Source organism: Leucopleurus acutus (assembly GCF_964270905.1).
Source record: "Leucopleurus acutus genome assembly, chromosome: 9".
Classification (NCBI taxonomy): Eukaryota; Metazoa; Chordata; class Mammalia; order Artiodactyla; family Delphinidae; genus Leucopleurus; species Leucopleurus acutus.
This window is the reverse complement of record NC_139144.1, coordinates 23,522,104-23,534,446: the sequence shown is the minus strand read 5'-3', so window position 1 is coordinate 23,534,446 and position 12,343 is coordinate 23,522,104. Positions and strand designations below refer to the sequence as shown.

Genomic DNA, 12,343 nt, shown 5'->3' with positions numbered 1-12,343 from the left:
ATGTTTGGGGCAGAGGGGCTTCTTTTATTTGCTGATCTACCTTTTTTTTTTTGGCCAGGAAACAGTGAAGTGATTGATATGCTACCTCATAGTCCTTTACAGTCACTGTCAGGATCCCTGGTCCTGGATTGGGGTTCTGGAAAGCTCTATAGGGCACTCCTCAACCAGTCATATTTATTGGAGTTCCTGTGGAACACCCGGCTGGACTGCGAGAAGCTGGCCTTGTTGCACTGTGTGCTCTCATGTGGCCGAGACCCACGGCGACTGGAAGCCAAGGTGGGAATATAGCTTAAGTTTAAAAAGTGGCAAATGGACAACACGTGTACATTTAGTAGCTGAAATGAACAGAAGTTATTTTTATTTGGTAACAATTGAGGTTTATGGTCTCCGTCGTGACTTGAACATATTCTTCGTTTGTGCTCCTTTTTTATGGACACAGACCTCAGACTGGGAGGGCGTGTCTGTTCTTTTCACTCTTCTCTTTTCCATATTGTGAGTAAATGTTAGGAAGTGCTAACAAGGAAGTGCTCGGTAAATAGTTTCTCAAATATCTACTTTTTCTCCTGGTTTGTATTTGGTGTATATCATGAAAAGGACTAAAATCTGGTGGTAAATAAAATCTATTTATGACATTTTAAATAGAGATAGCTCACATTTATATTTCACATTATAGTTTATGAAGCACTTTCATACATCTTGTCATTTAATATTACAGCTATTCTGTGAAGTTGAAGAAACCCCCCATTAGACTTGATTGGGACCAATGGGTGGTTGGTCGATTGAAAAAAGATGGCCTAAATATTTTCTTTTAACCTAAAATATATAAATGTACATTTATTCCTGTATCTTTTGATGTAGATTACGGCCCTTTCTTTGTGTATCAGCTAATTGGAGTTTAAAATCGTTTTTCTTTCATAAAACCACTAAGTAATGTCTTGACTTTCTTTATCTGTACCTGTATGGCTCTTCCAGTTACTTTCTTTTTCTTTTCATTTTATTCCCTAAGGAGGTCAATAGTTTAAAAATCCTCCTTTAAATAGTTTGTGTATATCAGGCAATTTTGTCTTTTATAGTTGTCTCACACCTAGTTCTTTAATAAGTGCTTTAGAGGCTATGCCTTGGAGTCTTTCCCAAGCTTTCAACTTTTATTGAGCCGCCAGCATTCTTTTTGTATCCATATTTCACTTGTCTATGGTAATATTTTATTAACTTAACTAATTGTGAAAATAAGCACAACTAGCTTGATGAGTAGGTTTGGAAATAAGAACAATTATTGGCAGGGTCAGAAATGCAAGAGTGCCCTATGGCTAGGCAAGCCTCATACCATCAATTCTAAGGTCGGGAACAAGGGGTTTCGTTCCTGCAGCAGGTGAGGATGGTTATAGAGGTTGATTGAGAGAACTGTTGATATAACAGGGATTATACCTTCCTTGATAGCATAGCCATGCTCACAATGACTAAATGGTGTAATTGAGCTGAAATTCAAACACAGGTCTGCTGCCTCCAAGCTCAGTGGTTGAGTTTGGTTTTCTCCTGTATCCATAGCTCTTCACACTGCGACTTTGCTGTAATATGTCCTACTCTAGCAAAAACGAACATTGGATTCAAGAAGGCTTATTTGGATCCCAGTCAAGGGCATTTATTAAAATGATGCATGAAAAGGACCTCATTTATATTTTACCCACACAACCTTACGTTATGTATCTCAGAGATTGTGTAGAAGTGAGTGTGTTCTTAGGCAATTCTAAAAGAGATATAACATTTTAAACTATTCATATATATTTTGTACTTCTTTGGTGGTGGGGGCAGGGTGCAGATTTAAATACCAATAGATTTGTCTTCTTACTTTTTAAAGATTATTCAGTGGATTTCTGAGAACATCTCTGCCTGCCATTCATTTGACCTCATTCAGGAATTTATAATTGGTAGGTGTTGCTGATGGTGCATATTAAGTTGAACCCTTGACCCTTTTGCTTAAGGGAAAGCAGTAAATTGATAATGCCTCAATCTGTCAAAATGCTGTTTAGGAGTGTTTTTTTCATTTTTTTAAAACTGTGTTGTAGTCAGCACCTAATTAAATTTCATTCTCTTGTGGTTTTGTAAGAAGCTGTGGCTGTTCAGAGACTGATGACATAAGATATGATCTTGATTCTATAACCTTATTAGTGATTTATTTTAAGCGTTGTGTTGGCTGGTTCTGTGCGAAGTGGTTATAACGTCATTTGGATAGATGTAAGTGCCAAATAATTTTTTAAAAATTATTCTCAGTGTAAAAAGTAGAACCTGAACATTTTAATCAGCGGATAGAACCATGATTAGCCTTTTGCAGATGAAGGATAAGGCGATGAAAACTTTTGTGGGTTGGCTTGTTTGGGTGCATTACAACGTCTACTGCCTTATTCTTCATATTAAAACGTCTTTTTTCCCCACCAAAACTTACTCAGCTTCTTCATATTGGAGCATCTATCCAGAGACAAGTAACATGGATAAACTCTTGCCATACTCCTCACTGCTCACCTGGGATACAGTAAGTTAACACTTTATATTCTTTCTGTAATTAAAATTGATTCACTGCTGTGGGTCAGTTGTAGGACGTTCCAGTCACAGTAACCAAGGTTGTGATTTCATTTCTGTTTTGATGCATAAGGATCTGAATTGGAGTTTTCTGGCAGAAAAATAATAGTGAGTCCTTGCTGTTGGCCAGTTTTATTTATATAAAACAGTAGAACTGAAGGAGAAGGCACAGCATACGTGTTACTCTTCCTACTACCAAGCAGAATGAAGCCTCTATCATCTTCAAATGGTTTTAGTTTTTAATTTTTTTCAAGCAGCTAGAATAGCCGAAAATATTTCTTAGGGTTTTATAAATGAGCAACGGCTGGACCACTGCTGTTATTCTGAGCTGTTCTATTTACTTAGTAGATTAGCACCTTCATGAGCTTTTTTCCCAGCCTTAGAAAGAAAATCTGTGATAACTTTAGAATGTCAAGATCAGTAAAAGTCAGTAATCTTAAGCAAATCCATGCCATTCAACCTTTTCTTCCTGTTGGTCCAGACTCCCTTCCTTTTAGCTGGGAAGAAGTGTTTCAGGAGAAAACATTGTTCATTTTCTCTTGAATGTGGTTCAGTGAACTGAGCTTTGTTGGATCAGAAGAGAAAACCATGTACAGGCTCCCCCTGAAAAAGGTTCTGCCTCTCCTCCTTTCATATTTAGATGTTAGAACTACTGTGTGCTTAGTCTTGAGGCAGAGGTTTGTATCAAAAATGCATTTAGAAAAATAAATTTAATTCAGGTAGCACAGACACAGGAAAATAAGTACTAGGATAAATGGTAACACTTCCCATTTTGTTTTTAGACTATCTAAATATAGTCCTTTAAAAAGGCATATCAGATGTGTTTGATTAATTTTTTTTCCTTTTTTTTTTGTTTTCTGTGGCTGCGCCACGCGGCACACAGGATCCTAGTTCCCCGACCAGGGATCTAACCCGTGCCCCCTGCAGTGGAAGTGCAGAGTCCTAACCACTAGACTGCCAGGGAAGTCCCATGTTAGAAGAATTTCTAAATTTTTGGTATACGCAATGGTAGTGTTTTCCCAAAGGCCCTTTCTTCTTTGTCTCTCACTGTTAGAGTTCGTAAACTTTCATGCCTCTCTGTAAAATTATAAGGAAAGATCTGAGCTTGTTTCTTCTCCAGGCCCTCATTGTTTGAAGAACCCTTGTCAATATACATGCAGACTCTGTGGTAATGTGGCAGGAAGTTCGCAGGTTAATCCCTACCCCTCCCCCAGAAGCAGGAAATGTACATTTCATCTTCCTCCCCTCACCACCCAATGCTGTCTGTCGGTGTCTTGTGTTCAGTGTCTGGGAGGCCGGGTCTGGACCTCTGGTTCCCAGGGTTGTGTTTAAACATGGTACATGTGTTAGTTGGTTGTTGTGTGAGTGTCATCCTGACAGGTAGTTCTTCACATTTGCATTTCTCCTCCTTTGTGGAGCAGAGGAAATGTGTGGACATACAGAGTGACATCAGGAAGTCCTACGAGAAGTACAATATGAAAAAACCCAAAGTTTTAACCACTGCGTACAGAGCTTATTTTGGGGTTTATCATGTTGCTTTAGACTTCTTGCGGTTGGAGTAGGTTACCTTAAAGGTCTCTCCTAATTCTGAAATTCTATGAGCCTATGATTTTCTTTAGCAATGATGTAAATCATTTTCTTTTCTCTAATCTGCATATGCTCTGAATGCTATATCCTTAATAAATAAATTTCATACTTCTGTATGGAGACAGATTATTTCTGTAAATAACTGAATTGGGTTTTTTAAGATACTAGAAAATATTGTGTCTTACACATAGATAATCCTGAATTATGCTTTGCAGACAGTGAGCCTTGTTATACTTATTTGAAGATGCTATTTATAACCTAGAGCTGTAGTGAAATTTCTGTTGCTGAGTAATGATAAGTGAAGCATACATAGATTTTTATTACAGGCTTTCTCCTGTCCAGTGGAGGACTCAGTTGCTTAAATGTTCTGGAAGTTTATTTCTCCATCCCTGTGATGCCCTTTTTCTCAGAAATATTGTATGGCAATAAAATCCAGGACATTTAAGTTCTAAACAAATACCAGGTTTTATTTGTATTTTCTTATATATCATCTACTTAGTTTTTAGGAAATGAAAGAGGAATTGACTAGTTGACAGGTTAATATACATAATTAACATGGAAACACACTTTTTAAAATAAATAAGTGGCAATTTTGTCAGTTTATCTTTTTATTTAAATTTCTGTTTTAATGCTCACTAGTTAGCAGAATGTTATAATTTGGACTTCCTGATATGAATTGCGTCTTGCACATTTGCCATGGTGATCTTGCTAGGTAAACACTTTATGGGGATCTCTTATTTCCGAAATCACGGTAGAGGATGAGGTGCAGAACAGTTTTCCACTGAGGTCAAAAAAGAATCCCATTAGTGAGGCAGGGACCAACTATAATACATTTAAGTGAAAGAGAAGAAGAGGGAGGAAGGAGTAAAAGGAAAGTGTCCACCTTATTATTATACTTGATGGTGCAAATACAATTTGCCTCCTTTGTTCTTAAATGGAAATGTGTAAATAATACATTATTTACTCTGTATTTCTTCATAATAGTTTATCCTTTCCTTTAGTGACACTGTCAACTATTATAATCATAACTTTACAGAATATTTCCCTTCCCGAGGCAAGAGATAGGCTGTGTTCACTGGTATTTATAAACCCCAAGTTTTATTTAAAGTAGAGGTTACCAAACTGGGAGCTGCCCTCAGCTTCTGTCTGCACGGAAGACACTTCCTGAAGGCTCGGGCTGGGGGTAGTTGATACGTTTAGCAGTTGTGTGTATGTTTTTCCCCCACCACAGGAAATTCCTGGAATAACCCTTGTGACAGAAGAGATTCCGTTGCCTCTTATGAAGGTAAGTGCTTACAGTGAGAGACAAAAAGCCCAGACCTGCGTGGCTTCCTTGCTGGCCTCACGGTCGCCTGCCCCGAGTGTCATGGTGGTTCCAAAAGAGATTGTAAACTGTCAGGGGAGGATGCTGCAAGGGGTAAGGCTAGTTGTCTAGGCAGTCCTTCCTAAATGGTAGTCACCAACGACGATATCAGGGCAATGCTTAGGAATGCTCTTTGAAGAGGGAGGTTTTCTGAAGACAGAGAACTACAGGGCTCGATGTGAAGTGTATGGAAGTCATACTTTCCACTGTGCCTCAAACCAATCCATGCTGGAGGAGTTCTTGTAAATTTTCTTGAGCAGACCTAGGAGCTGTTTTTTACTTCACTTGCATTGTCACCCCCCCTCACACACACACACACACACACACACAGACACACAGAATCTTAAAACCATTAAGTAACCTGGGCTGGGATTAACTAATTTCCTTCTCGTTCTGAGAACAGTGTTTCTCAAGAGTGACCTGCTCGGGCTGTCCCTGTGGTCTCAGCACACACCTTCTTCCTGCCCACCAAGCAGCAGCGTTAGTGTCTCTCTACAGTCTGGTGGTTTCAGAGGAGTTTCTGGTACAATAGGGAGGGTGGGGTGGGTGAGCAGAGAAGAATGTGTATGTAGTTAAAACCGAGGAGTATTTTAACATAGTTTTCTTGAAGCTCCTTTGTTGTTTTTGGCATTGCCTCCTGTTAATTATAGCTTGGTGTGTGCTGGGAAATCTCAACTTTTGGCAGCAGGTAGCCTAGTATGCTGCTGCCTTTTACTATTTACATTTGATTCTTTTGGACCCACAAAGGGCAGGGCAGGCTCAGGCAGCTGAGGGAAAGCCTTGGACGTTTGAGGTCACAGTGATGCCCTGGGGGTGAAAGAGGGCTGACTGGGGCAGGTTTAGTGGTTCTGGGTTTTGGTCCTAAGAATGGTCCTTTAAGGGGAGATGTATCTAGGCAGCAGAGTGAGACAACTGTGAAGGTCTATAAAAGCAGGAAGACGAGGGAAAAGAAAGGTTTGATTAATAGCTTAAAAGATTCTTATTAAGAGCCTCCATCCTTTCATTTTATTGTTTCTGCTTTTACCACTAGTCCAGAAAATCCATACTGTGTTTAATGGACACACAATAAACCAGTGAAGGAAATTTTAAAAAGAAAGCAATGTCACTCTACAGTGACATTCTACAGTTCCTAACATATTGTCTCTTTGCCCCATTTCCTCTTGGTTTTTGTCATAGGTTTGCATGTTTTACCTAGTAGTAATGGCCATCTAGTGATATTTAATAAAGATTATGTATTATAATATATCATACACATTTTCATGTTGGTATATAAACTTCATAATTTTCATAATTATGGTTTCTAATGACTCCATAGGTTTCCACTGTGTTGCTGTGTCTTAGTTTACTTAATCATTCTTCTGTTTTGAGACATTTAATTTGTCTCTAGTCCCCATTAAAAAAAATTTTTTTTTCGCTATTAAAAATAATGTGGCAGTGAATACTTTTATGTAGTTTTTTTTGTGTGTATGTGATTTATTCCCTTAAGGTTAAATGCCCAGTAGTATTATTGGGTGAAAGGCTATGACAATTTTTATAGCTTTTGATTCTTATTGCCAAGTTGATATTCAAAAAATGTTGTGATCATTTACACTGTTACAGGGGATTTATGAGTTTATCGGTTTTCCTATAACCTTACATTATTGTGTATTTTCCTTTAAAAAATTAAGTAAGTATAAAAGAGTGATGGGAAGGTTCTCAAACTTTTTACCAATTGCCTTATTCTAAGAATACAGTTTGCCTCTGCTTGGGAACAAAATAGCTTATTTTTGCATTCTCTGATTTTTTTCTTTTTTTTTTTCTATTTGTGTGTGTGTGTGTGTAAAATTATGTTTTTATGCAGTTCATTCTTCTTCCTTCTTGATATTCACTTTGCCTTCTCCTCACTTTTTTCTCCTCTCCCCTAATTATCCTTAGCATTTGGCTCTGCAGAGGGTTGTTTCCCATTAACTGTTCCCAAACATGCTTGGAAGCTCTTCCGAGACTCCACATACGTTCATGTGTTAGTAAGAAGTGTTACGTAGGACAAGCGTGAGCTGTAGATCTCTTCACTGTCCTCTCCACGCAGACGCAGTCCATCAGGGAAGGCAGAGGAATGCTGCCGGGATTTGCCTTGGGCTCAGGAGAAGATGTCACTGGGTTTGGTGGCCAGCTCCACCCCAGTCCCCCACTGCCATCACTAATCGTCCCTTCCAGTTCACAGGACACCTGGTCCTGAGAGCTCTCATTTGTTTCCCCATCTCTGCTTGCATAATACCTCTCAGAATAAGCAGCTGCCTTTGACCTAGTTCTACCGCAATTCCCAGCCTAATTATATTGCAATGGATCTGGTTGCAGTGGCACATCCCACCTACTTTTCCTCCCTCCCCAGCCCATTATGTGACTGTTCTTGCAGCTTCCCCATAGGAGTTGGCTTTGAGCACCCTTGACCCGAAACACAAGTTACCTTTTGAAGGCATGCTTGCTGCAGGACTTTCCACGAGGCCCAAGGGACCCCAGACTACTCTGACCACACTTGCTTCCATCCTGCTTGGAAGATGACTGCCCTGATAAGGAGTCTGAAGAGGGAAGAGCAAAATGAAACTAGATGAGCACTTCCCTTCTGCTCTCTCTGCCAATAAGTTTAGTGTGCAGTGAAGCACTTGACAAATGTTTAACATATGAACATCGAATTTAATTGGTTTATACCAGTGTATCACCTGAAAGACAAAAGCCTTCCTTTATAGAATGGTTTCCAAAAGAATTTAAAAAAAATGAAACGAAATGTATGTTAAAACAAGGCCCTCACCTTAAAAAGGAATGTCATCAAGAATGGCCTTCCTAAGAATGAATTTATCTCTTCCACGGGAAGTCATGTAAGGATTAAAAAAAAAAAGAAACCATAGCTTACTTGAATATCAAGAATGGAGAAATGGAGTATTTTTATTAAAGTATTGTTAAGCCAGACATCTTTAGTTTCATTTTATAAAGTAAGGAAGCCTTTAATTTAATCATTTGTGTAGCAACTATTAACTGTCTGACCTAGAGACTGGGAAGGAGAAAGACTTCAAGCCCCGTCCCAGTTATGGCCACTCCAAGTGAGGGCGTTGCTGCAGTGTCCATCAGGGGTCTAGATGCCCCTGAGCAATTGCGGAAAGAGTGGTTGGCACCTGTGCTGTTCTCCATTCAGAGACTGGTTCACTTAATTATGCTTCTTCTCTGAAACACTTAAAAAGTGTTTAAAAAATACTTTTTTGGGCAGAGCATGACTATAATTAAGCGTCTAATGAAACACAAAAGACACTCTTTTCCTTGACCCTCCCAGTACAGACAGCCACCATCACTTAAAGAAAATGTTTCTTAGACATCCAACGTATCAACAATCGCAGTGTAGAAACTTACAGTTTTTAAAAATGAGAATAAAAAAAAAAATGAGAATGGTTGCTTTGACAACAATGTAGCATTAACAGAAATGTCAATTGGTTATGTGGGAAATATTGACTTTCCAAAGTTTAGTTTGTACATATGTGATCTTGTGATATAACTAGAAATAATATATTTGGTCTTCTTCCATGGTTCCCGGCACAGAGCTCCTAAAATCCTTGTAATTTCCTAAGTGATAAAAGCTACAAGTGCACCTTTTGTTATAATGTTTACTGTTTGTTCCAGTTCCTGAAGTAGCTCCAGAGTACAAAGGTGAAAAGAATGTCTTTTATTATTCCTAACAAGCCCCTTCCAGCCACACCTGAGTTTGTTAATGAGGTGGCCTTTGGAAAGCACCTAAGGATGGAGCTGGTTGCCAGGAAAACTAACCATGTGATTAGCAGGTTGGCACTTTGAGCCCTCTACCACCACTACCTTCCAAGGCTAGAGTGGCTGGAGATGGAGTTCAGTCACCAACATCCAGTGCTTTAACCCATCATGCCTATGTAATGGAGCCTCCATAAAGAACCCTAACTGAAGACCTTCTGGGTTGGATGAATATACGGAGGTGCAGGGCTGGGGGTCCTGTGCCTGGAGAGGGCACGGAACCTCAGAGCCCATTCCCACACGGCCTGCCCCACGCATCTCTCTTCAATCTGGCTCTTAACTGAGTTGTATACTTTTATAATCAACCGGTATATAGTAAGTAAACAGTATTCCTGAGTTCCATGAGCCTCTGTAACAAATTCTAGAACCCATGAAGGGGGTGCTGGGAACCTCGGATTGATAGGCAGTCAGTCAGAAGCACAGGTAACAGCACGGGCCTGTGATTAGCATCTGAAATGGGGGGCAGTCTTGTGGGACTGAGCCCTCAACCTGTGGGATCTGACAGTATCTCCAGGTAATCGTAGCACACCCTGCTGGCATTGGAGAATTGATGGATGTGGAGAAAAAAACCCCACATGTTTGGTGCCCAGAAGTGAAATATGCTGTGAATAGACTGTTGTAGAGAAAAAACAAGAGTTATTCCTATACAACATATTTTTGGGGACAGAGTGTTATGGCACGTTCAAGTAATATGGTAAAAACATAATTTTATGATTTTACAAAGAAACACAACTTATTAGAGACACAGCAGCAGGCTGGTAAATTCATTCCTGTCATATCTGTAGAGATGAGGGTACCTTCAGTTTACTTCTCAGATGATGAAATTGAGGAACAGACCCAGGATCAAGAATTCTTGTTTTTCTCTCTCTCCTACAGCCACTAGGCTGTGCTGCTTTTATTCATAGTTTAGTTGAAGACATAATGTTTAATTCTTAAGGTTGAGAGGAGGGAACTGTCTTAGCATTGGCTTTCTCAGGATATATGCTGATTGCGAGATGAAATAGTTTAGAGCCATATTTAGGGAGTTACATGAAAAATTACATCTCATTAAAAATGGCTAAGAGTACTACCCAGCTGTGCAAAGAAGAGAGATATTTTTTCTAAATGTTGGGAAGAAGGAGAAAGTCCACTTATAAATAGGAGACCTTGGCCTTACAACATGCAGTCCCCTTGGCAGGAAGCCTCAGGAGTTCCGGTCGCTGGTCCTCTGTGTGGATGGCCTGCTTACAGCATCTTGGCTTAGTGTGGTACCTCACTAGCCTTATGGACACAAAGACATTTCTATTTGATTCTGTCTGTGCTGGAGGTAGTAGGTCACTGTGTTTCTCTGGGCTGCAAGTAAAAGCTGATACTGAGATGGTATCCACTGAAGAGCCAAGTTGGATTGATGCTTTACCTCTGCTAGTTGAGCCCTGATATGAAGGGTAAAGTTTCTCTCTGAGTTGGCTTCCTCTTCTGTAAAAGAAGATGCTGGTTCATCAGCAGATGTAGGATCAAAGCCAGAGGGCCTTTAAGAAATGAAAGGCAGGGCTTCCCTGGTGGCGCAGTGGTTGAGAGTCCGCCTGCCGATACAGGGGATACGGGTTCGTGGCCCGGTCCGGGAAGATCCCACATGCCGGTCCGGGAAGATCCCACATGCCGCTGAGCCTGCGCGTCCGGAGCCTGTGCTCTGCAACGGGAGAGGCCACAACAGTGAGAGAGGCCTGCGTACCGAAAAAGAAGAAGAAAAAAAAAAAAGAAATGCAGATTTTTTTTTCTGGCAGTAATTTGCAGCTGAGCCTGTAAGTACCACAGGGCTTTTTTTCTTCCTTTTTTTTTTTTTTTTTTCTTAGCGGTATGCGGGCCTCTCACTGTTGTGGCCTCTCCCGTTGCGGAGCACAGGCTCCGGACACGCAGGCTCAGCAGCCATGGCTCACGGGCCCAGCCACTCCGCGCCATGTGGGATCTTCCCGGACTGGGGCACGAACCCGTGTCCCCTGCATCGGCAGGCGGACTCTCAACCATTGCGCCACCAGGGAAGCCCTTTCTTCCTTTTTAAAGAAAAAAATCAAAATTATTTCCCACATAAATGGGAAACAATCCCTTAATGAAACCTTTTGGTCTGTTTGTTCAATTAATAGTTGTGATGGGCTACATTTGGTAATTATTTCATGTCATCCTAAGACACAAAATAAGATTATTTTCCTTCCTTTAAAATCAAAATTTAAAACTCCCCCTGTGCAGGGAAGTGCTTCTGGGTCATTCCTTGAGGATCTGATGGTTTCTAACACCAGAGTCTCCCAGAAGTAGCTAAATTTACGGGCATTTTTCTTAGAAAGCATTTTTGTGTATTTGAAAGCTTTATAAGCTCTTTTCAGGAAGCTGGCGATGTGCTTCAGACTCTTGTGGCTTTCACTTTGCTGTTGTCCCTGATGAATAGGGTGCATAGTATTCAACTAGTTCTGTAAGTGCTGGTTGATGGAAAGGAGTGGCTTTCTGTGCTCCCAGGTTGGCTGCTAGGGTGTGACTGTGTAGCTCCCATGCCCTCTTCCCCCCATACCATGCTATAACAGCTAACCTTTTACCTTGGAGCCTCTTTTACTCTCTGCATCAATGAGCATGCTGGTGTTACTTTGGCATTTGAGATCCTTTGAAGATTGGTCCTAACCTCCTCTCTGACCCTGTCTCCTATTATGTCACAACATAATTGCAAGTCTTCAGACAGCTGGTTCTTCATCAGCCTTTAAACCAGAGATGTAGATGAGAACCTTTGAGGGTGGGAGGGAGACTGGGATTACCTGTATATGCTCAAGCGTGTTCTCAGCCCAGGCTGAATGGTCGGCTTGCCTGGGGACGGTCGAAAACTCATGAGGCTCAGGTTACACCCCACACCAGTTAGGATTCTAGGGGATGGGACCCAGGTGGTTGCTGAGGTTGGTAGTTACACCCTAGAGGCAGATATCTTCACCACAGAGAGTGAAGGGAGCTGTGGGTTGTGTTCTCTGCTTTCTCTAAAGCTCTGTCTCTGATCTAAACCCAGAATCCACATTCCGC

General features: G+C 40.7%; 1 protein-coding gene across 2 annotated transcripts in view; it reads left to right on the top strand.

The window, feature by feature from the left end:
• GSAP (gamma-secretase activating protein) overlaps positions 1-12,343 on the top strand; it is a gene marked incomplete at its 5' end in the record, with an annotated part of 88,339 nt that overhangs the window by 45,210 nt on the left and 30,786 nt on the right. For both annotated transcript variants that reach the window (XM_082846651.1, XM_082846650.1), the window contains 4 exons: positions 59-276; positions 1,856-1,925; positions 2,445-2,527; positions 5,393-5,446. In XM_082846651.1, the coding sequence (XP_082702777.1) occupies positions 59-276; positions 1,856-1,925; positions 2,445-2,527; positions 5,393-5,446 (425 nt within the window). The remainder of the gene's footprint in view (positions 1-58; positions 277-1,855; positions 1,926-2,444; positions 2,528-5,392; positions 5,447-12,343) is intronic.